This window comes from Pan paniscus, chromosome 2 (genome assembly GCF_029289425.2).
Source record: "Pan paniscus chromosome 2, NHGRI_mPanPan1-v2.0_pri, whole genome shotgun sequence".
Taxonomy (NCBI): Eukaryota; Metazoa; Chordata; class Mammalia; order Primates; family Hominidae; genus Pan; species Pan paniscus.
The window spans coordinates 13,238,666-13,262,933 of record NC_085926.1 but is presented as its reverse complement, the minus strand read 5'-3'; the positions used below and the strand labels follow the sequence as shown (position 1 = coordinate 13,262,933).

Below are 24,268 nucleotides of genomic sequence, written 5' to 3'. Positions count from 1 at the left end.
AAAGGTAGGCTCCAAGGGGTAAAACAAATGGCTGCAGATCTCAACGCCGAGCAGAGGCGGGGCTTCCCTCCACAGATTGTCAGTTCCCCACCGCAAGTGTGAGTGGTGGGTTGGGCCCCTGAGCCTTGGCAGCTCAGCAAATAGAACCATGGAGGCTTCAGGGCCACCTTCTGGTTGCAACTGGGAAGGGATGGCCGGGGAAACGTCTTGCTTCTGCAAGTACAAAACATTCCCAGTGTTTTATTTTATTATTTTATTGGTATTTTTGTAGAGCCAGGGTCTCGCTCTTTTGCCCAGGCTGGTTTCAAACTCCTGGGCTCAAGCGATCCTCCTGCCTCGGCCTCCCAAAGTGCTGGGATTAGAGGCGTGAGCCACCGCACCCTCTCCATACCCAGTGTTTTGGTAGACTCAGATCAATAAGAAATGCCAATGTTCTCGTGAGTGTGTTGATTTTTTATTTACACTTTCCCTAAAACAGTCCGCTGATGGATTCGAGATGTATTTCACGGAATCGCTTCCGATTTAAGGCGCCCGAGGCGGCCGGAGAAGGATGGAGCTGTCCCCCGACGCCTGGTGAGGGGGCGCGGGACCCAGGGGCGGTCCCAGCAGGCGGCGCCCTCCCCGCCCTCTTCCCGCGCCGCGGCCGGCACTTTGCAAAACTCCTCGCCTGCCCGCGGCGGCCGCAGCTCCGCGCCCTGCCGCCCCGGCGCGTCCGCGGGGCAGCGGGCGGCGGAGCGCGGCGGCGCGGGGAGCAGGAGGCGCGGGGGCCCCGGGGGCGGCGCCGGCGGAGGCGGGAGCCGAGGCGGGGCCGCGGCAGCCCCGCGCCGCGCCGAGCCGCCGTCCCCGCCGCGCAGCCATGGCCGCGCCGCCGCCGCCCCGCCGCCCGCTCGCCTGAGGCGCGGCCGGCCTCCGGGCGGGGGGCCATGGCCAGCGCCGCCGAGCCCCCCGGCCAGGCGGCCGAGTACCTGCAGGAGCTGACCCGGATCGTCGCCGCGCAGCAGGAGCTGCTGGCGCGCCGGCGACGGCGCATCGAGGAGCTGGAGCGCCAAGTGGCGCGGCTGAGCCGGGAGAACGCCGGCCTGCTGGAGCGACACCGGCGACACCTGGCCGCGTGCGCCCGCCGCCCCGACCCGGGCCCCGGCCCCGGCCCGCAGCCGCTCGGCGCCATCCCGGAGCTCGGCGGCCGCCGCGACAAGTAAGCGGGGCCCGGGGCGGCGGGCGTGTCGGGGACGTGGGAACTTCTTGGGGTCCGCGGCTTCCCTCGGGGCTTGGCGGGGAGGTGGGCGGGTGCGGGAGGGCGCGTGGCCGGCCCGGGAGCGCCCACACCCGCCGCCAGACCTCCAGGGGCTCCCTGGGATTCTCTGGCGGGGTCGCCGCCCAGATCCGGAGCTCGATCTCGGGTGGGGACTGGGTTCCCTGGAAAAGGGCTCCAGGGAGCTGCTCAGCGCTCCCGCCGGCCTGGCTCTGCGCTGCGGCGCGGACTCAGGGTTGGCGACCCCCGGGGCTCGGACGAGCCGGGCGGAGGTCTGTCCGGGGAGCGGACCTAGGTCTCGGAGCAGCAGGGCCAGAACTTCCGACCCAGAGATCCCGAGACCGGTAGGGAGGGGTCGCGGGCCGCGCGGATCCCGCCCTGGAGCGGGCCTGGGTCGCTTGCGGGTTGCGGTGTCCCTGGAATGGACTCTGCGCTGTGTCCAGTCCGGGACGCGCAGAGCCCTCTTCTCTGGACGCCTCCGTCTGTTACTTCAAGGCTGGGGTTAATTCCCGACTGCCTCGCCCTGGGATTACCCGGGGCTATTTCGGACCCAGGATTAAGTGAGGGATGGGGAGAGGTACAGGGCGGGGCTGTCCAGCAGCCCTGGACCCCAGCGTCCCTACCGGCTCGCAGCCCGCCAGCCGGGTTCCCGTTTGCCTCCCATGAGTGTCGGTGTCGAAACCCGGAGCAGCCTCACCCTGTGGACCTGCGGGCGCCCATCTGGGGCAGGACAAGGGGGCTGGGAGGCTTCGGTGCCTCTGGGGCGGGGTTTCTGCTGCTCTGTGCCCTCTGCCTGCCCCTCTGCCTCTCTGTCTTCGGGATCACCCGGGGCCCACTATGGCTTGGCCTGGGGAAGACTAGAAATCACTGTGTGGTTGGGGGAGTGGCCGTGGTCAGGGCTTCAGGACAGTCTTCCTGCTGGGCGGCCCTTCCAGGGTGGAAATGGGGGAGGAGTTAGCTGTGGCCCCAGAAGGTGGGGTGGTTCCTGATTCCCAGGAGTCCCAGTACTGTCATGGAAACCCGAGTTTCCCACCCCAGGGGGGCTGCAGCGACTGTGGCCATGGGACAGGCCCTGTCTGCTGCCCTGCCTGGAGGGTGTGCTGGCTCTGGGCGGTGCGGGTGGGGCTGGGGGGCTCTTTGGAGGAGGAGCATTGTGAGGATGGGGTCGGGCTGTGGGTGAGCGCATGGCTCTGTGCGTGGCAGGCGTGGGTGTCAGGCTCTTGCTCTCTGAATGGGGAAGGAGGAGCGGGAGGTGTGTATAGCTCCTAACTGGTGTCACTGGGAGGAAGCAGAGACCCCGCCCACTGCCTGTCTGGGCCCCACTCCTGGCCCTCCGGAGTCTCTGAGACTCCCTTCTCCCTTCACTCTTCAGTCCTGCCACAGCAGCTGCGGGTCTCCCGGAGCTGGTCTTACAGGGGCCCGGGCCCTTTCTCCCACACCAGGACCAAAAGAGAAGCTGGGGCTGCCCAAGGAAAGTCCTCAGCAGCTTGGGGAGGCGGCACCAGGGCAGGTCCCAAGTCCCTGCTTTCATGGGAAGCAGTGACACGTTGGTCAGCACATGCCTCACAACACCACCCTGGGGAATGGCTTCCTTTTTCCCTTCAGCGTCACCCCTGGTGACCACGCAGGGGACAGGAGGATGCTGAGAGGCAGCACGTCGTCCTTCCGTGGGGCATCCCCTGGGTTGCATCCAGGCAGCCGCCTTGGCCGGGAAGCCGGGATGGGAAGGCTGGGATTTTGTTTCAGTAGTCCCTGGTTCTGTGTCCACCTGGCTTCCCCTTAGTGGAGACACAGCCATGGCCTGTGAGGGAGAGCATTGCCTTTAGGGAAAGCAGAGTGGCAGCACAGTCCTCAGCCCACGGTCTAGGTCAAGCACAGCTTCCAAACTTGAATGTGTACACCAGGAGTCTGGGAATCTTGCTACAATGCAGATGCTGAGCCAGTGGGTCTGGGGCGGGCTGGAGTCTGCATCTCTAGCCAGCTCCTAGGACACCCGCTGCTGCTGGGCCCGGACCCCAGGGTGAGCAGTGAGGCTGTGGGGAGTCTTGGTGTGAGCAGGAGCTGTGGGTGGGTTCCCTTCAAGATGGAGCAGCCGGACCCATTTTTGTGCATCTGATTCACTCCCTAGTCTTTTGGGAAGGAGAATGCTGGAGTCTCCTCCCCTCACAGGAGACTCACAGGGACGGGGGCATCACATGGCCTGCTCACATGCGTGGGGTTCTGGGCCCCCCGGGGCTGCTCAGCAAACCATGGATTGGACGTGTCCCACTGCCCATCTGCAGAGCAAGGTGATTTATGCCTAAGGAACATGGGATAACCAATCCCCTTGAGGACTTTTATTAAGCACCTGCTGTGTGCAGACTCATTATCAATGTGCTTGGAAACATAAGAGGAAGAATGGAGAGGAAGAGAATAAGCGACTCTGTGTAGAGAGAGCAACATGAGTGGACAAACTAGGGTCCTAGGCCCAGCCCTGCACTTCCCAGCCGGTGACCATGGGACAAGTCATACTACCCCTCGTAGCCTCAGGTTTTCTGAAATGCACGCAAAGCAGGAATGATCATAGCTGCCTCCCATACTTTTCTGAGAATTAAGCAAAGATGGGCATGGAGGAAACTGGTATACAGTAAGTGCTTAATGCAGGTCAGATTCTTCCATTGTCCACCTGTTTGTCATTTCTTTTGGGCCAACTGAGCACAGGCAGGGGGTGAGACCTTTGGAGCCGGGGGCAGGAGGCGTGGAGAGGGAAATGGGGTACCGTGAGAAGGGCTGCCCAGAGGCTAGGTGGGGGTTGAGCATGGGTTTCCCAAGGTGACAGGGCCATGCAAGGCCACAGCATCAGGATTGACTTCCTGCTGAGGACTCTGCTCCCCTTTCCCCCTACCTGCACACAGAGGCCCTGTGAGGGAGGGTCTGGCGAGCATGCCAGGCTAAGCCAGGCCTGGTGGACCTCCTACTCAGCCTCCAGATTCTCTGGCTTGAGTCAGGAGCCCCCAGCCCGCCACACAGACAGAAGGTGCAGTGACTCGCGGGGGGGTGGATGCATGCAATTGAGAGATCACTGAGCAGCCTCGTCCTGGGACAACAGTTAGCCTGGCACTGCCCCATCCATGCAGTCCATGGGCAGGATGACTTTGTGTGTCGGAAGTGTACAAGTCCAGAAACCTTTAAACCTTTCTCAGAGAGTGCTCTTTCATGCCTTGACGCCCCCTGAAAAATACCATCATGAGTTTCTCAGCTCTGGGAAAAACAGGATGATAACAGGAAAAAATACAGTGATGGGATGCCTGTGGTTACTTTGATTATTTGGCTATGCTTTTTCCCTGACATCAGAATTCATATCCAATGTCTGGTTGGCTACATGCTAGTGATCTGTTTCTAGAATTGCTCTCTGCTCACTAGAGGTTCAGACGCATAATAGGCACTCAGTAAAGATTTGTTGAGTGGATGAAGCCAGAGGGATTGATTCAGGCCATTGCATTTTCCTTTAGAAAGTCAGTTGAACTTCAGCAGGCCCAGCTGGGATTGAAAATCACCCAGACCCAAATCCCAGGGAGCAGGGGTGGGGCCGATGGCTGCATCCACCGGGGGCTTCCTGTGTGCCTGCCCTGCTTACGGTCTATGCCTTGGTCAGGTCATCTCCTTGTCTCATCACTCCTATGAGGCAGGTGCAGCTGCTGCTCCCATTTTATAGATGTGGAACCTGAGGCTCAGAAATCATGGCCTTGCCCAAGCTCTCCCATCTGGCTACGGGGTGGAGCCAGGATTTGTACTCAGATGGTCTGGCTCGGCCTCCCCGCTCTTCCCTGTCCCCCCCCACCCCGCCCCTCACCAAGACGGAGTCTTGCTCTGTCATCCAGAGCTGGAGTGCAATGATGTGATCTCGGCTCACTGAAAGTTCCGCCTCCCAGGTTCAAGCAATTCTCCTCCCTCAGCCTCCTGAGTAGCTGGGATTACAGGCGTGCACCACCACGCCTGGCTAATTTTTGTATTTTTGGTAGAGACGGGGTTTCACCATGTTGGTCAGGCTGCTCTGAAACTCCTGACCTCAGGTGATCCACCCGCCTTGGCCTCCCAAAGTGCTGGGATTACAGGCGTGAGCCACCGCACCCAGCCTCCCCCCAGCTCTTATCCACCCACCACCTGCCCTTCATGCTGTCGAATGGCCAGACCGTCTCCCAGGATCCCAGGGACTCCTGGCCTCTCAAGCTGGAGAAAGCCCAGATGGGAGGTTTCCACCCTGCCGTGTGCAATCTTGTCACCAAGGCAGGGCTCATGGTGTCACGTGGGGTGGCAGTGTAGAGGGGGCAAGGATTTAATGAGATGATTCCTTCCAGCCTTTGATCTTCCAAAGTTCCTTGGCAGAAGGAAACATCGCCTAAGGAGGCTGGGGGTGGGGGTGGGGAAGCCCAGTGGAGTGGCCTGCCTCGCTTTCTGGTCCCCTCCAGCCCTTAAGTGCTGTCATATCACTGGGAGAGGACGTTTTTCTGAAGCTCTGAGTTGGTGACTCACTCCGGGGGAGGTTTTCAGTGGCATTCAGACTCTGTTGATTTACCAAACCAGTATTCTTGCCGGGTTCATGGTGACATTAACCGTACGGCGGCACGTCAGTTCAGAGGCAAGCTCAGGGGTGGCCACTGATGAGGGGGCAGCAGCGGAGGCTGGATTGTCCTAATGGGCAGGAGGAAGCCACCCTCAGGAGGGTCCTGCCGGGATCCCCTGATAAGTGTGTTGTTCTTCAAAGTGGCCGGGAAGCACCAATGCTGGGCCAGGGGCTGGGGGGCTGAGGGCACTTAGGTTGGATTTCCTGTCCCCTCTTAGCAAAGAGGAGGGGGCTGTAGAGAGACTGAGTGAGGCCGAGAGGGCTCTTTTCTGATCTCTGAGTTGGCAGACAGGGTGGCAGGGCGGAGGGAGATACTGTGTCATGTTTTGGTTCAATAATGTTCTTGTTCTCCCAGCCAAGATAAAGCCTGTGTCCAGTGCTGGGGAGGATGTCCCCAAGTCAGGAACGAGCTGCAGCATGCTCTGGGAGACTTGTCTGATGGGACAAAATGTGTTCAACTCCAAGGGAGTGGGGAGAGTGATTCTCATTTTCCAGCAGATGGTAGAGTCCACAGAAAGACGAGGGAGTGTGTCTCCGAAGCTCTCCCAGCTGTCTGACAGACTGGGCAAATTATTATTTTACAACCTGGAAAATAAACCATGAGATGTTTCTTTATCCAGCTCGAGCTGAGGAAGACAGCGAGTGGCACTGTGTGCGAAATAAAGTCGGGACCTACTTGTTTCCGACGTTTGGTTTTCGCCTCCCCTTTCTGGATTCAGGCTTGCTGCACCTGGCAGAGATCAGGAGGCTTTGCTGTGCCGGTGGGAGTGAGAGGGGTCGGTCACGTTGGAGGGGCCTGGAGTCAGGCATTTGGGGACATCAGCATTTTTTGCCAGCTGGGTGGCTATTTCTCAGCTGTTTTGTCTATGACATTGTTTTGACAGCTGATTCGGTCTTTTGTGTCTTGTTTTCTGTTTTTTTTTTTTTTTTTTTTAAGGAGGAGCAATGCTTTGCCTAACTTGGGAAGTGCACCATTCTGGGCTTGTCAGGGTGTCAGCCGTATAATTGCCACAGAGCAGCAGAAAAAACAACACAGGCCAGCCAGGCGTTTGGCAAGAACTGGAATAGGGGAGAGGGAATTGACCTAATTGAAATGGAGCAGAGGCTGCGGTGGGGCCGGGAGGCAGTCCAAGTTCAGCGGCCTCCAGTGTGCTGCCCCCACCCAGGGCAGACCCGGGCCAGGCTGCAACCAAATGACTTGAAGCTCTGAGGCAGCAAGGCCTTGGGAGTTTGAATCCTGCCCTCCGAGGGGTGGATATTCCAGCAGGATGCACCGGGCCAGTTATGGCAAACGTTGAGTGCTTCTGTTTTCATCGGGAAACGGCTGCTGCCTTGAGGTTGCCAATGCCTCTCTCCAGCCCATCAGCCTTGGCCTTGCTCTGGGGACCCTGCAGGCCCCCATCTGTGGCTCCTGGGCAGTTAGCCCTGTCCCCGTAGCAGGCTGGCAGGATCCCAGCCCTGCCTCAGCCACTTCCCTGCTGCTTGGACTTTGCAAGTAACAGCCCCAGCCTCTCTGAGTTGCTGTCTCTCCCCATGAAAATGGAGAAGGCCACTTCTGTGCAGGGAGAGCAGATACGGGAGTTGCCTGTGGCCCCGCATTAGGTGGTGGCTCCAGGGGAGGAATAGCCAGGGCATCAAGAATGCTTTAAAGGAGGCCAGGTACAGTGGCTCACACCTATAATCCCAGCACTTTGGGAGGCCGAGGCGGGCGGATCACGAGGTCAGGAGATCGAGACCATCCTGGCTGACACGGTGAAACCCCGTCTCTACTAAAAATACAAAAGATTAGCCCGGCGCGGTGGCAGGCGCCTGTAGTCCCAGCTACTTGGGAGGCTGAGGCAGGAGAATGGTGTGAACCTGGGAGGCAGAGCTTGCAGTGAGCCGAGATCACGCCACTGCACTCCAGCCTGAGCGACAGAGCGAGACTCTGTCTCAAAAAAAAAAAAAGAATGCTTTTGAGGATTGTTTTCCCTCAATGTTTTATTACAAAAATGTTCAAACATATAGAAAAGTTGCAAGAGCCGTATGGGGCAGAACACTGTCCCCCTGGATTCTGCAATGAAGGTTTTGGAATATTTACTATGTTCCATGCCCCTCCGTCCTTGGAGTTCTGGAACTCTGTGGATGGGGAGCTCACATCGGTAGGGCGCCTGCTGTGGCCCAGGAGCCGGGCCCTGCACTGCCTGCACCCGACTGCCACCTCTTCTACTCACACCCCTTCCTGGGCTGCTTGTCCTTGGTTAGGGCCGCTCCCCCACTGCCTCCACTTGGAAACATCATGCAAATAGGAGATGGAGACCTGTACCTGGAAGATTACAGAGGGATCAGGCCACGGAGGAAGGGGGCCAAGTGGTGTGCAGCCCCAGAGCACAAAGCAAGTGACCACCCACGGGTGTCAGGAGGCTTCCTGGAGGAGGTACCTTTGAGCTGGGACTTGAAGAGCAGGAGAGAGGAGGAAGATGGTATCAAGGCAGGGGAAGCAGCATGTGTGGTGTGTCTGTGCCCGGGGTGTGTGAGGGGCTGGGCGGTGCTGTCATTGGTTGTAACAGGTCGGTGCAACTGGGCCAGGTGAGGCCCAGACAGGCACAGACCAGCCTAGGGCACTTGCCTTTCTTAGAACCTAGGTATCAGTTTTAGGAGGCTGGTGGACAAGACTGGCCCCTGCCCTCCAAGCTGGGCCTAGCTTGAATCCTGATTTTGAAGTGTTCAGCTTTCCCTCTTGGATGAGGCGAGATCCACAAAGGAATGGGTTAGAGACTGTCGTTCTGCACCTGAACTTAGAATGTGTTGATTGTAGTGAGGCCACAGCAATAACCGAGCCCGTTCTAGGTGCTGCCTGCTGGGCACATTCTTCTCCATGTCTCTGTTGATGCTCTAACCCTGTGACAAGTGTGAACTGTCCTCATCCCATTTTGCATATATGAAACCTGAGGCTCAAAGAAGTTAAGTGGTTTGCCCACAGTCACCCAGTGGCAGCGGCGGGATTCACACCCAGGTCTGTCTGCCTCCAGGGCCGGTGCAGTTCACCACCACGCCGGGCTGCTTCAGAACTGTTCATTGCATTGTGTAGATGTTTTGGAAACATTGGGGGCCATTTCCAAATGTGGCATGGTCCCTTCCCCAGATTTTTGGCTTCAGGAGCCAGAATGAATGTAGCTTTGTCACCCACCTGGAGACAGCCCAAGTTCCTTCTCTGCAAAGCAGCTGACAGTGGTTGCACCCAGCTGGCAGGGCTGCTATGGGCAGTGGGTGCCAGTGTGCTTGGGGAGGGCCCTCTAAGCCGTGCAGCACACCCAGCAGCCAGTGCCGGGTGCTCCTCTCTGAGTTGGTCTGACTTCCCCACTCTGCTGAGATGAACACTTGCCGAGCTCCCAGAAAGTTGCTGTTCACGTCTTCATTCATGCAGGACACACTTGGGACATGTGGTCGCAGGGGAGGGTTGGGATGGGGGCCCCTCTTCTGGCTTTGCCCCAGCTTTTGCTGGAAGCACCTGTGGTGGTTTAGATGTCCTTTGCTCTGCATACCACTTGCATGAAGAGCATCACACCTGTGGAGAACCAAGGGGCCTGGGCCCGCCCCCTCCGTGGGAACCGCAGGAGCACGGCTTGCTAAGGGCAGAAGACAGGGCCTGCTCAGAGGGTGTCCTGGGACCGGTAGGGCAGGAGGGTCCTTGCAAGTCACTTGTAGCTGCCTGTGGAGTGCCGGCCCTGCGAGGACAAGGTGCGGGGTGGGATCCTCTGCTTCCTGGATGGCCTCAGCGCTCAGGTGAGAAGTACTTAGCATGTGTCTGGTAGTGTTGGGGGACAGCCTCTGGGGACACTTCCGGGGGCAGGCACGTTTGTGGATGAGATTCACGGATGGGCTGCAGAGCCCATGAACAGTCCGAGGCTGAACGGGACCTGGTGGGGTAGCCTGGGAAAACCCAAAGACAGGACTGGAGGGAGGGTCCTGGCTTTGGGGTTTGCTTGTACTTTCTACCCCTCGGCATGTGAAATGCACCTCTCTGAGCCTCAGATTTTTTATCTGTGCTATGGGGACAGTGACAACTGTATCTCCCTCTTAGGGTTGCCCTGAGTGGGGAGTGTGCCTGGCGGCGTGGTTGAGGTGCAGGGAGCGGACCAGTGTGCATGGGGCAGAGTGAGGGGGACGGCATGAGAGAGGAGGGTGGAGGCAAACAGGGCAGGGGCGAGGGGTGAGGCAGAGCCAGCAGGGCCATGTGGGCCCACTGGGGACTTTGGCTTTGATCTAAGGGAGACAGAAGTCCCTGGAGGGTGTTGAGCAGAGGAGGAAGTGATGGGACTTAGGTCTGGGCAGGATCTCTGGCCCCTGGGGCAGGCATGGGTACCAGGGTGAGGGAGGCTTCAGGAGATGCTGCAGAGCTGGGTGCTGGGATCCTGGGCAGAGGCTGCTGGGATGGGCAGGAGCACGTGGGCTGGGGCTGAAGGCACACGGCCCCACCCTCTCTTTTCCCCCAACAATCGCCAGTTCAGATGGGAAGGAGAGAGAGGAGTGGAACCAAAGGAGTGGCTCCAGATGGGAGGGGCCGTGCCCATCTTGGCTGCCTGCAGCAGTTCTTGGAATGGGGAGTTCTTGAAACGGGGAGTTCTTGAAACAGGGAGTGCGGTGGCTGGCGACACCCCTGGACTCTGCCTCTGGCTTCCCACACCCAGGCCACTCCCCTCTTTCACCTTGAGGGAGGAGCAGCCCAAGCAGGGACGTTCACTTCCCTTGGGCTGGCCGGGACTTCTAGATGGCTCGGGTGGGACTTCTAGATGGCTCGGGTGAGGCTCCCAGTGGAGTATTTGGGCAGCACGGTGGCCAGGAGCCAGGACACAGACTCTGGGGCCAGGCCAGCAGCCTGAATCCCAGCTCCCTCCACCATGCACCACCTGTCTTTGTCTTCTCTGGCCTGTGGCTGAGCCTCTCTGTGCTTCAGCTTCCTCACCTGTAAAATGGGGTTATAAAACCTCCCTGCTAGAGGAGTGGCAAGGATTACATCCTTGATGTATGTAACTGTGCACAGAGCCACTTGTATCATTATTGTTTCTTCTTTCTCTGTTGAGAAGGAAAGTGATTTTAGAAAGTCATGGAATTTAGAATCAGGTGACTTGGGTTTCAGCACATGTCTCTTATCTGCCCACTTCTCTGCATAGTTAATGCTGCTGATTTTGAATCCAACCCTTTGTACGATGTGTTATCTCAATCCCTTTAACGCTGCAGCCTCTTCACATGTTTTAAAGTTGTGGAGTCTTAATTTTATTAAGTTGAATTAGGGCCTCCCCCACAAAAAAGGAGGAGCCTGGAAAGTTCCATCCCCCTCCCACAGCCCATGACATGCTCACATCTCTGTCTTTACTTTCTGTGAGGCTTTACTCTCACCCAGCTCAGCAGTTGCCGGACATCGAGATGTGTAAAAATCCGCGACCTAAAAGGGGTGTGCGAGGCGACTCTGACCATCCCCTTTGACCCTCACCCCTAGGTTGGCCTGCTTGCCCTCCCTGGCACCTACTGTGAGCCAGTCTCTGGTCTAAGGAGTCAACAGATGCCCCCTTACTGGGGCTTCACCACCACCAACTTTCCCTTTCACCAGACGATCCTGCAGGGCTGTGATGGACCACATCAAATAATGGGAACAAAGGTGTCTTGAAAGTGTAATATTGTACGAATGAATGTCTCTCACCTAGGGATGGAATGTGAGGGGTTGCCGCCACCCCTCCATTGTTGATGAGCTATAATAGCAACCTTGATGACTGGCTATTTATTGTAAGCACTTGCCATGATTCTGGGAAGTGGGGAGCATTATTATCTCCATGGTATATATGGGGGAACTGAGGCAAAACAAAGCAAGGGTGGTTGGGAAGGTTGTGGTGTGAGCAAGGATCAGCCAAGCATATCCCTATCAGAGCTGTCATATAGACATTTTTAGGGGACTCAGTTTCAGTCCGTTTTGTTCAGAGATCATACTTTGTGTGATTTCAGTCCTTTTAAATTTGTTGAGACCCATTTTAGGGTTTGAGATGCAGTCTATCCTGGAGAATGTTCCATGTACACTTAAGAAGAATGTTTTCTGCTGTTGGGTGGACTGTTCTGTACATGTTTGATAGGCCTAGTTGGTTTGTAGTCTTGTTTGTGTCTTACATTTCCTTGTTGGTCTGCCTATCTGCTCTGTTTATTATTGAAAGTGAGGTATTGATGTCTCCAATTGTTATTCTTATTTGTTAATTTTTATTTTGATTTAATTATAGTTTTTTTGAGAAAGGGTCTTGCTCTGTCATCCAGGTTGGAGTGCAATGGTGCAATCAGAGCCCACTATAACCTCAAACTCCTGGGCTCAAGCAATCCTCCCTATCAGCCTCATGAGTAGCTGGGACTACAGGTGTGCACCACCATGCCCAGCTGATTTTTAAAATTTTTGTAGAGATGGTGTCTTGCTTTGTTGCCCAGGCTGGTCTTGAACTCCTGACTTAAAGTTATACTTCCACCTTGGCCTCCCAAAGCTCTGGAATTACAGGCATGAGCTACTGCACCCAGCCTCCAATTATTATTCTTTAATTGTCTCTTTCTTCCTTAATTTCTGTCAGTTTAAACACTTCATGTATTTTGGGGTTCTGCTGTTGAGTGCACAAAAGGTTATTATTGTTGTGTCTTCTTTTTCTTTTTTATTTTTTTTGAGACGGAGTCTTGCTGTGTCACCCAGGCTGGAGTACAGTGGTGCCATCTCGGCTCACTGCAAGCTCCGCCTCCTGGGTTTACGCCATTCTCCTGCCTCAGCCTCCCGAATAGCTGGGACTACAGGCTCCTGCCACCACGTCTGGCTAATTTTTTGTATTTTTAGTAGAGATGGGGTTTCACCGTGTTAGCCAGGATGGTTTCGATCCCCTGACCTCGTGATCAGCCCGCCTCAGCCTCCCAAAGTGCTGGGATTACAGGCATGAGCCACCACGCCCAGCCCTATTATTGTGTCTTCTTAATGGATTGTCCCTTTTATCATTATGAAATGTCCTTCTCAGTCCCTAGTAACAATGTATATCTTAAAGTTTCTTTTGTCTGATTTTAGTTATAGCTACTTTAACTCATTTTGGTTACCATTTGTATATCTTTTTCCATCCTTTCATTTTCAGCCTATTTGTGTCTTTGAATCTAAAGTGAATCTCTTGTAGACAGAATGTAGTTGTATTATGTTTTCTATTATCCATTCTACCAGTCTTTGCCTTTTGATTGGAGTGTTTAATCTACATTTAATATAATTATTGATAAGGTGAGATTTATATATACAATTTTGTCATTTATTTTCTGCATCTTATATCTTTTTTCTTCCTATATTCCTCCATTACTACCTTCTTTTGTGTTAACTATTTTTCTAGTGTATTATTTTAATCCCCTTGTTTATTTTAGTATATAGAGGACCTTTCAGAGCACGATAAAACTTGTTCTATAGGCAGAACCTCCCACATGAATTTATCCTCACCCAGAGAGAATAAAGACAGGGGCAGGATCTGGACAGGGAATGTTGACAGTGAAGCCCCGAAAGTGGCAGGCCCCAGAGAAGAAAGCTGGCAAACACAGGTGCAGACCCATCACAAACTGGGTAGGCACCAAGGAACCAGCCCAGAAGCTTCCTGAAGACAAGGGGAGTGAATTATTTGTCTCTGCTATTTCTTTAAGGGGTCCTGCCTCAGGGTAGGTTTTAATGAATATGTATTGAATGAATGAATCAGCAAGTCGATTAATCCATCATTCAGTCACCTTAAGGTTTATTTGTTGGTCTGTAACAAATTAATTAAACATTTAGTTTTAAAACAACCACCATTTTATTATATCTCATTTTGCAGATCAGAGGTTGGGCAGTGCTTGGCTGGGTGGTTCTTCTGTTCCCTATGTTTTTAATGGAATACTCAGTGGTATTCAGCTGCATGATTGGCTGATCTGGAGGGTCCAAAACGACTTCACTCACACATCCGGCACCTTGTGGAGGTGTCTGGGAGGCGGGCTCAGCTGAGACTGCCACCAGAATATCCACATGTGGCTTCTCCAATCTGGTGGCCTAGGCGCCCCCAGAGCCAGTGTTCTAAAAGGCTTGTGTGGGAAATGTGAGGCTTCTTGTGATTGGACCTCTGGAGTCCCAGACATACTTCTGCCACATCTTATTGGTCACGCAGATCACAAGGCCAGCCCAAATTCAAGGGCAGAGGAATTGGCCTCCACCCTCCCTGGGAGAAGGAGGGACAATTTGCAGAGGTCCTTAATCTCCCACATTTGGTTTGCTCAGACTGGGCTCTGTCACTTCTCCCTGTCAAGGCTGCGGAAGTTTCAGAGTGGCCTGACCACAGGTGGGCCTCGCTCCCCTCTCTCTGCCTGGAATGTGGCTGCTGTCCTGCCCCTGCTGAGCTGGCCTGTCTGTGGAGGATCACTTTTAGGGGTGGCTGTGTCTGTGGCATTCTCATCTTCCAGAGCAGCTCATCAGGAGGACAGCACCCCACCCCCCACAACCTGGCTTGGGCACTGAGGATGCTTCTTGGGCAGGGACCTGACCTGTTCCCTGGGTAGGGGATGGGAGTGGGCTGGGCTTCCCAGCCCAGTCACTCAGGGAATGCTTGCCTGTTCTCATCTGCATCCCCCTCACTCCAAGCTGTATTTTTAACTCCTGCCATATGGCAAAGCAGCCAAAACATCCAGAGAGGGAAAGGGGGTCTGGAGAAAATCATCCCTGCAGTGCGATGTGGATGGCTGCAGTCACTGAGAGCGCTGCCTTCTCAGTCCCACCTTCTCCCTGAGCACTAAGGACACCCAAGCAGCCTTGCTCCTGCCTGGCTGTCGTCCTGCCCTGAGGGCAGGAGTGTTGGCCTGAGTTCCTCTCTTGCTCACAAGAGTGCCCTGAGCCGGTGGCCAAGTGCCTGCTGGTTGCCTACCCCAACCCCCTGCACTGCAGCTCACTCCGGATGCCTGCCATTTTCACACTTCATGCTGTTCCCGCTGCCTGGAATACCCAGCCCACACCTCTGTTCTTGCCTTTTGAAACCCCGCACGTCCTCTGAGGACTGACTCTGATCTCAGAACGTTTCATGGTGCTGACACGTGTTAGAATAAATGTCTTCTCTCTATGTTGATTATATTTATTCCTGTAGCCCTGGTCCCTCTGCAGGCTTCCTGTCTTGTTATCACTGGGGGCCTGGGGGCTTGCATCTTCCCTCTCTGGGGCAGGCAGCAGCCATACCTTGCTCATCTTTGGAAGCCCTCCTACCAAACTGCCCAAATTTAAAATGACATATTTTGAATGAATCGACGATTGTTACATGGACAAGGGTCTCCAGAGTGGAATGCACACACCCCTAGGGGCGAAGGACTTGATTCTTTGAGGTGCAGGGAAAACATGTACAATTAAGATTGTATTTGCACTTATGATTTAATTTCCTCCTGAAACATCTTTTTGGTGGGCCCTTTTACGGATATTCGTGACATCAGTGCAGTCTCATCTGCACATGACTTATAAAGACACAGGTTCATGGTGGGGGTCTTGCTCAACCCTTCTGATAGGGGAGCCTCATCAGAAAGTCTAGTGGCAGTGGCCTGGACCACAGCTGAGTTTTCACTGCTCTCTCCTGGAGACAGCAGCTTTCCTGGCAATAAGGGTCTCTTCTATGAGACGGGCTGAAGTAAGTATGTATTAAGCACCTGTTGTGTGCTAGCTGATCCTTTTTTATCTGTGCAGCCCCATTATGAAGATGAGAAAACTGAGGCTCAAAGAGGTGAAGCTCTTGTCTAGGGTTGTACAGCTAGTAAGTGGCAAGGACCAGACATGGACCTGGTCTGTGGGACTCCCAAACCAGTGCTCTTGGCATCCTGCTTCGTGTCTGGTGGCCCTGTGGCCCTCCTCTGGCTGAGCTCTTGGGCTCTGCTCAGGGGTGTGCATTGGCCGTGACAGAACCTGGCCTCTGTGTTTCTGTGGTTTCTGCAAAGGGTGGTCCTGCTAGCAGTGGTGTGATGCTTGTCCCTCACGGACAGGACTCACCAAGCTGCTTCTTTTCCATTCCCCGAAATGTGAAAGCTCCAGACTGAGGATGTGGGTGGATCTGGAGGAGAGCTAGTTAAGGGGGGGCACAGCCTTCTTGTTTAAGAAATTTGCTGACTCTGGCCAGGCGCGGTGGTTCACACCTGTAATCCCAGCACTTTGGGAGGCCGAGGCGGGTGGATCACGAGGTCAGGAGATCGAGACCATCCTGGCTAACACGGTGAAACCCCGTCTCTACTAAAAATACAAAAAATTAGCCGGGTGAGGTGGCGGGCACCTGTAGTCCCAGTTACTTGGGAGGCTGAGGCAGGAGAATGGCGTGAACCTGGGGGACGGAGCCTGCAGTGAGCCGAGATCGCGCCACTGCACTCCAGCCTGGGTGACAGAGCGAGACTCCATCTCAAAAAAAAAAAAAAAGAAATTTGCTGACTCTAAGGCTGGGTGCGGTGGCTCACGCATGTAATCCCAGCACTTTGGGAGGCTGAGGCGGGTGGATCACTAGGTCAGGAGATCGAGACCATCCTGGCTAACATGGTGAAACCCATCTCTACGAAAAATACAAAAATTAGCTGGGCATGGTGGCGGGCACCTGTAGTCCCAGCTACTCGGAGGCTGAGGCAGGAGAATGGCGTGAACCCGGGAGGCGGAGCTTGCAGTGAGCGGAGATGGTGCCCCTGCACTCCAGCCTGGGCGACAGAGCGAGACTCTGTCTAAAAAACAAGAAAAAAAAAAAGAAATTTGCTGACTCTGGCCCCAGAAGGGCACAGGGCTGGGGGGACCTGTTTAATCTCCATTTTTCCAGATTTTCATTCATCAGATGCCAAAAATCCAGTCCTCTTTGGCTGGAGGCAACCAGAGGGATGGAAAACGTGGCTTTTATTTCATCAGAATGTCAGCCTCTCTTCTTTGTGTGGATTGTTTTTATTGTAAAATGTAGTTTCTTTTATCTCCACTGAACTGGTACCAGGTCTGTCCTCGGCTGTTCAGGCTGCCATAACAAATGCCATAAACTATGTGGCTTATAAACAATAGACATTTATTTCTCACGGTTCTGGAGGCTGGGAAGTCCAAGGTCAAGGTGCCAGCAGGTTCAGTGTCTTTCAAGGGCCCTACTTTCCAGTTTATAGATGGTGTCTTCTTGCTGTCCTCACATGGTTGGAGAGGCGAGGAGCTTTCTGGGCCTCTTTTATAAAGCACTTATCCCAATCAGGAGGGCTCTGCCCTCATGACCTCACCACCTCCCAGAGGCCCCACCTCCCAACACCATCACCCTGGGGATGAGGAGTTCAACACATGAACCTGGTGGGGAGAACACAGACATTCAGACCACAGCAAGGTCCAATCGAGTAAGCGGTTATGGAGCCTCTTGTGTGTGGGGGTTAGGGGTGCAGCCAGGGGTCAGGGGTGCAGCGGGGGCCCAGGGCGTTCCTGCCATCCACTTCACAGCCTGGTGGGGGAGCAGATGTGCCCCTGGAGCACCCCCTGTTTTGGGGGCTGAGATAAGAGCTTGCTGGAAGGACCGCCTGGGCTGGAGGAGGCAGCGAGGGTTGTTAGGGAGGACGGTGAGCCCCTAATTGTCCTGGCCTCCACTTTTGTGCTATCCTTCAGGGACCCTGGGGATTCAGCATGTGGGGTCTCCCTGTGCCTACCTTGGAGAGGGTTGGCTTTTGGTTTCTTCTTAAGGCGGCGGCTTCAGCAGTTTTCCGGATTTCTCCCTGAATAGTTCTCCTTTGCTTGATTTTATTGAAAAAAAAAAAGCTGCTTCCTCCCCGTCATGGGAGCTGCTGAGTGCTGCTCTGTGCACGCTGTGTGGGTTTCCCTGAGCCTCCTGGTTTAATGAGAAAGTCCCTGCGCAGGGTCTGGGCCTCAGGGGCCTGTGGGCTCCCCGTCACCCAGCTGCACTGCAGGCTGAGCTTGACTTTTAGCCTGTAAGAGGCTGGCGTTTGGGCTAGTTAGAACTGTGCTCCTTGGGCATCTTCCATACTTTCGAGACCTCCAGGGAAAGCTGTGTCTCAGGCTGCTTGATGCCACATGGAGTCCAAGGGCTATGGCATTGAGATGGAACACTGTCATCTCTCCTGCCACAATGTGCCAAGTGCAGTTTGACTAAGACAAAATTGTGGAGGTGGTGGGTGCATGCAGTCTGGGTTTGGATACTGGCTCCATTCTGAGCTCCGGGGGAGTGTTTCCTCATACGGAAAATGGGTGCAAGAACAGTGCCTCCCTCAGACAAGGCCTAGCCAGTGCGGGGGGTGTGGGAGCACTCGCTCCATAGTGGACCTCTGTCATGATCATTTCAGGTGTAGGGAAAGTAATAACAGGAGTCTCGGAGGTGAGAGGGAGCCCTGCACTAGCACTAGATGGGCATGGGGTGTGTGGCTGAGATAGCTGCTTCCCGTTATCTGGTTTCCTTTTTTTTTTTTTTTTTTCAATAAAGCATCTTTTTTTTTTTTTTAAATGCCCATAGAGCAGAATAAAGACCGCCCTTCTCAGCCTCTCTGGTGGTTACATGTGGCTGTGTGACTCTGTGGTAGCCAGTAGGAGGTAAGCAATAGTGTGCTGTGCAACTTCCAGAAAGTACCTTGAAAAAGGAGTGTTGTATTCTTTGACCCTTGCTCTGTGTTCTGTTGGCTGGAATGAGGATGTGATGGCTGGGGCTTAGGCAGCCACTTTGGATTGTGAGGACAGGGGCTGCACCAGAGGGATGAGGGGGCTGTGAGCTTGCAGAAGCCTGTAACCTGGTACCCTGGAGGAACTGTCCCACCCAGCCTGGACTGCCCACCGCCAGACTCCTGCGTGAGAGAAGAAACCATGGGTTTCAGTCTGTGTTCGTGTATTTGGTTTTGGTCTCTCTTTGTTGATCCTGACCCTAAGGTTATCTCGAGAGTGATTTTGCAGCTGTGCTTCATCTCTGGGAGCCTGAGACCTCAGAGTTTGAGGGAGTGGGGGTGGAGGTGGGTCCCCCTGGGGCCCAAGTGTTGGGATGGTGAATTGAGCCACTTAGCAGATGAGGGCTGGGTGCTTCACGCAGTGCCAGTGCACAGGCAGAGGCTCTGCCGACGGCTGGGCCCTGATCCTAGGGGATGCTGGGTGTCTTGTCACAGTTAGGGCAGCATCTAGCTGTGGTGGGGCTGGCAGGGATCTCGCAGGGAAAGAGCCTTTGGGCCAGTGAGGTTGCCCTGCATGGGCCGAGGAGGAGGCAAGACTTGATACACTTGGACAGGTTGAGGGGACACATGACCAGACCTTCTGGATTGGGGTCACTTCTCAGGGGCTGGAAATGGTGCTCCTCTGCTTTCCAGGGGGAGAAGGGATATCAGGGCTGCAGCTCCCACCTTCTTATCCTTCTGCCCTCAGCCATGCTGCTGAGAGAAAGAGAGACAGACAGACAGACAGACAGAGAGACACAGAGAGACAGAAACAGAAAGAGAGAGGGAGAGACACAGTGATAGAGAGAGACAGAGAGAGGGACAGAGATAGGGATAGACAAAAAGAGAGAGAGACGAGGGGGACAGAACCAGAGAGACAGAGTGAGAGGGAAGGAGTAGACTGGGTGACAGTCCCCCGAGAGAGGCAATGTGTTTGGCCCCTTTTGACCCTCCTGCCGTCTCCTCCGTCCTCCTCCCGCTTGTTGAATTAGTGATTGATTCATTCACCCATTCACTTGCTTCGCGAGCCTGCCAGGCCTACCCTCAGTGCCAGCCTTCCTGCAGAGTGATGCTAGAGCCTGGAGATGCCAAGCCAGTCCCCCAGGGGTGCCATGTGGTGAGAGGGAGCTGGAGGGAGGGAGGGAAGGAGGTTTGGTGAGGGAAGGAGGGGGTGCCGGGCACCTGTCAGAAAATGCTACATTTTGTAGATGATGTCCCATGCAGGTTGACTTTGAGACAGATGAGAATTAGAACAGGAACCCAGGCGAACACAAGACTGAGACCCAGGAGAGCAGGCAGCGGGGCATGTTTTTACCGTGTGTGCCCTTCTGCCCCTGGTCTCCTTAGAGCCCTCGGCCTCCGGTGGGTATCACGACAGCCAGATGGTTTCCATGGGCAGGTCAGGGCCTGGTGAGTCGACCTGGACTGGAAAACCAGTTTAAGTTTGGAGGGAAGTTGTGACAGACAGTGTGGCAGGCGGGAGACACAAAACCTGAACTGGAGTCTGGGAGAACACAGGAGCCTGTGCTTGGTGGAGCAGCCACTCCAGGGAAGGGGACTTTCCAGCCAGGCTGGCTGGGGTCAGTGGCCTGGCCGGCGCCATCCGGCTCAAAAGCCCAGGCCAGGAGCATTAAGGCTATTTATATCCACTCCAGCAAATCTTTTGATCTTGATGATTCTGTACAAAGCCTGTGTGGTGCTGGCTTGTGCACGTTGGACTCCCAGGCGGACAGGCGCAGGGAGACCGGCTGGGCCAGGAGACTTTCTTGTCCACGACTTCAGCTCAGAGAACTGTGGCTCAGAGGGGCTGAGAGCTTGGCTGAGGTCACCAGCAAGCGTGCGCCCAGCCCTGCGCTCCAGGCGCCACTCCAGCCTTAGGGCAAGGGGGAGGCTGGCAGGGACGAGGCACTGGGTGAGTACCTACTTTTAAAAAAAAAGTGGGGCTGGGCACATTGGCTAACGCCTGTAATCCCAGCACTTTGAGGGGCCAAGGCGGTCCAATCACGAGGTCAGGAGTTCAAGACCAGCCTGGCCAACATGGTGAAATCCCATCTCTACTAAAAATACAAAAGATTCGTCGAGCGTGTTGGCGCGCGCCTGCAATCCCAGCTACTTGGGAGGATGAGGCAAGAGAATCGCTTGAACCCAGGAGGCGGAGGTTGCAGTGAGTGGAGATCACGCCATTGCACTTCAGCCTGGGTGATAGAGCAAGACTCTCAAAAAAAAAAAAGTGTCAGGTACTTTTTTCCCCCCAAAGGAGGGTTGTGTATTTTATCTTTTAAAATAGTGATAAATGCACAAAACATAAAATTCACCTTTTCACCATTTTTAAGTGTGTAGTTTAATGGCATTAAGTATATTCACATTGGTTTTTTGTTTTGTTTTGTTTTGTTTTGTTTGAGACAGGGTCTCGATCCATCACCTAGGCTGAAGTGCGGTGGTGTGATATGGCTCACTGCAACCTCTGCCTCCGAGGCTCAAGAGATTCTCACGCCTCAGCCTCCTGAGTAGCTGGGAATACATGCATGTACCACTGCACCCAGTTAATTTCTGTATTTTTTTAATAGAGACAAGGTTTCGCCATGTTTACCAGGCTGGTCTCGAACTCCTGGCCTCAAGTGATCTGTCCACCTTGGCCTCCCAAAGTGCTGGGAACATTCACATTGTTGTGCAACCGTGTTCACCACCGAGCTCCAGAACTCTTCATCCTCCCACACTGAAACTCTGCCCCTGTTAAACATTCACTCCCCCTCCCCTCCCCCAGCCACTTCCTGTGTCTGTGAACTGGATTGCTCTAGGGACTGCACACAAGGAGAATCCTGCAATATTTGTTCTTTTGTGAGTGGCTTATTCACTCAGCACAGTGTCCTCAAAGTTCACCCCTGTTCCAACCTGGATCAGAATTTCCTTCCTTTTTAAGGCTGAGTAACTTTCCATTGTGTGGACAGACCACATTTGTTTATCCGGTCATCTGTTGCTGCACAGTTGGGTGTTTCCGCCTTTTGGCCATTGTGAATGAAGCCATGTGCGTTGGGTGTGCCAACACTTCTTCAAGACCCTGCTTTCAGTTCTTTTGGGGGAACATACCAGGAAATGGGGTTGCTGGGTGCTGGGGTGATGTGGCAGGTCCTTCTAGCTCTATGAACTCCGTCCTCGCGTAACCCCCAAGGCAGGTGTTACTATTTGCATTTTATAGACCAGGAAACTGTGGCAGTGGAATGGTGGGTAAAGACAGGAATGGTTCCAGGATAGCCACAGGCCCCTCCAGTGTGCTGGCTCCTACCCTAAGAGGGACGGGGACAGGCTTGCTCCCTCACCTCCTTTTTTTGAAAACAATTTTCATTATGTATTTATTTATTTATTTTTGAGGCCAGGTCTTCATCCTGCTGAGGAAGAAGACAGGAAAGTGTTGAGCACACAGACCCCAGTGCATACTATGTGGTCAGTTGTTATCGTGGCTCATATTGTCCTCTCAGGACTGACCCCGGTCACCTGGGGAAGTGTGGCTCAGGTCCAGCGGCTCATGACTCTTGAGCATCCAGCACACCAGGGAGCTGGCCTGCTCCAGGCCTGGCTTTATGGTCACAGGAAAAGGTGCTTGTTCCTGTTGCCTGAGTTCACAGCAGTGAGTGCAAAAATGGCTTCACGCTCTTACAGGAGCTGCCGATTTTCCCAAGATGTCAAGTGTACTGATTTATGAAAGTTGCCCAAGGAAAAACTGGGCAGATATTTTACAAATCCATAAAATCCCAGAGCACGGCATTTTTACGTTGGCTTCTGGCTCACCTGCTAGGGACGCAGCCACCCAGGGTCTTGCCTAACAAGGCTTGTAGCATTGAGTGCCATAAATTATGGAAGGAACTGAGCTGTGTGAATTTCACGGGTGAATTTCACCGGTATGTTGTCAAGGGGAGATTTATTGGGGATTTTGGGGTGAGGCTTCAACTCTGTAAGCTCTCAGGGACCATGCATCCCTGGCTCTGCCCCGGGAGCTCAGGGGACAGATGCATGGTCACCAGCTCCTTGCAGCACATGTGATGACGGGGGTGGGGGATGGGGGAGATGGGAACAGACTGCAGAGGACATGATTCTGGAGACTTGGGGCTTTGCTCGCTGTCTGGGGTTGAGTCCTCCGGGAACAGGCTCTAAGATGGGATTTGTGTGAAAGGGGATTCACTGGGAGCTCTCGGGCACAGCACTCATTCGAGGGGCTGGATGGGTAGAGGGGGCATCGGGGGGCATGGCGTGGTCTATGCAGAGGCCTCCCATAGCCAATGCCACCAGAGCTCTGGAGCTGGGAAGGCTCTGAGGGGATGTCCCTAATCAAGGCCAGGGCACTGCCCTTTGTCCCTCCACATCGACCGGACATTGTGTGTGGCCCCTGGGGGAGGGAGGCGTGACCTTGGCCAAGGACAGTCCTCAAGTGGTACTCAGCTGGGAGCCCTCAGCAGCCAGCACTCCTGGCAGGTGGGGACAGGGAACAGGTCCTGGAGGGCGCCTGGGCGGCCTCCCCAGTGTCCGCTATAGCTGGTCAGGCTGATCTTTCTATATACAAATCAAGTGCCATGTCCTCGCCTCTGAAAAATCTGTCCCTCACTCTTGGGAGGTAGAGAGAGAGTGATGGCAGCTTGAGGCCGTCGGTCAGGGAAGACCTTGGCCATCCCCAGTCCCCACACCTCTCAACCCTTCATTTCCACCAGTCTCTGCTGTGGGGGCTGGGTGGCCTCTGCACTGCCCAGCACTGGGGACTCCTCATATGCACCATGTGCCCTGCTCAGCACAGAGCACCCCCTCCACTCTCCTCTTCCTTCAAAGCTTTCAGCCTCCTTGGCAGGGCCTGTCTCCTGGGCCCCAGGACAATATGGCTTTCTCCTTCCACGCCCCGTGCACCCTGCCAGGAGGACTGTGGAGCCGGCACCAAGGTCAGCTTCTTGGCCATCGTGGTCTCTGTGTCCTCAGTCCCTGCATAGTGTCTGGCACAGAGCTGGAGTTGGAAGAGGCAGCGGCGGGTCAGGCCTTGATGGTAGACTCAGGCATCGGTGAGGGGTGCTGCTTCTCAGGCAGCCTGGGACGCCAGGACTTTTGCAGATTCCCTTAGGAACGTGGGCTTTGGCTGTCTTTGCCAGATGCACCTGTTTTGACCAAAAATTGTCACTCAGTGAAAGATGAGAAAATCATGCCCCTACTGGACAGAAATGAGAGTATCGTGAGGACAGAAGCCATTCAGGGATTAATGGGGGTGTTGCACATCAGCCCGTCGTGTATTGATCTGCGTTTCTGCATCACTGCATAGGTGCCCCTTCTCTGGCTCCCTTCAAAATGTCAACCTGGGAGTTAGGCAGCCCCATGCCTTTCTGGTTGGCTTCCAAGCAGCGGCAAATGTCAGGCCAGAGAACATCGTTAACTAGCATCATACAAATTAAGCCTCTGGGCTTGAGGGTTGCAACTTTCCTTCCCTCCACCCTCTTCCCTTCCTCCTCCACGCTTTCACCTCTCTTTTCTGTCTCCCTCACTCTCTTTTCTCGCCCTCCTTCCCCCTCTTCCTCCAGCCCTGCAAGGCACCATCCTCCAGGCGTGGTGAGCCAAGGCTGCTTCCTGAGATCCAGCTCCTGGTTTTGCCTCTGGCAGGCACAACTTTTGCTAGAACGATGTGATTCCTTGCAGAAGTCTCCCTGCCAGCACGACTGTTCTAATTAGTCATATTTTGAAAGCAGATCTGCTTAATTGCAAGCAGAACTAAATATTGGTATATAAAT

The 24,268-nt window shown here is 54.6% G+C and overlaps 1 protein-coding gene across 5 annotated transcripts in view; it reads left to right on the top strand.

Moving 5' to 3' along the window:
* The first annotated feature begins 647 nt into the window (after positions 1–647).
* The window catches only part of IQSEC1 (IQ motif and Sec7 domain ArfGEF 1), a 382,440-nt gene continuing 358,819 nt past the window's right edge, over positions 648–24,268 (top strand). For 3 of the 5 annotated variants that reach the window (XM_034955857.3, XM_034955859.3, XM_034955858.3), the window contains exon 1: positions 886–1,195. In XM_034955857.3, the coding sequence (XP_034811748.1) occupies positions 924–1,195 (272 nt within the window). In that variant the 5' untranslated portion in view covers positions 886–923. Of the gene's footprint in view, positions 1,196–24,268 lie in introns of all 5 variants that reach the window. The other 2 variants (XM_034955853.4, XM_034955854.3) reach the window with 2 other exon arrangements.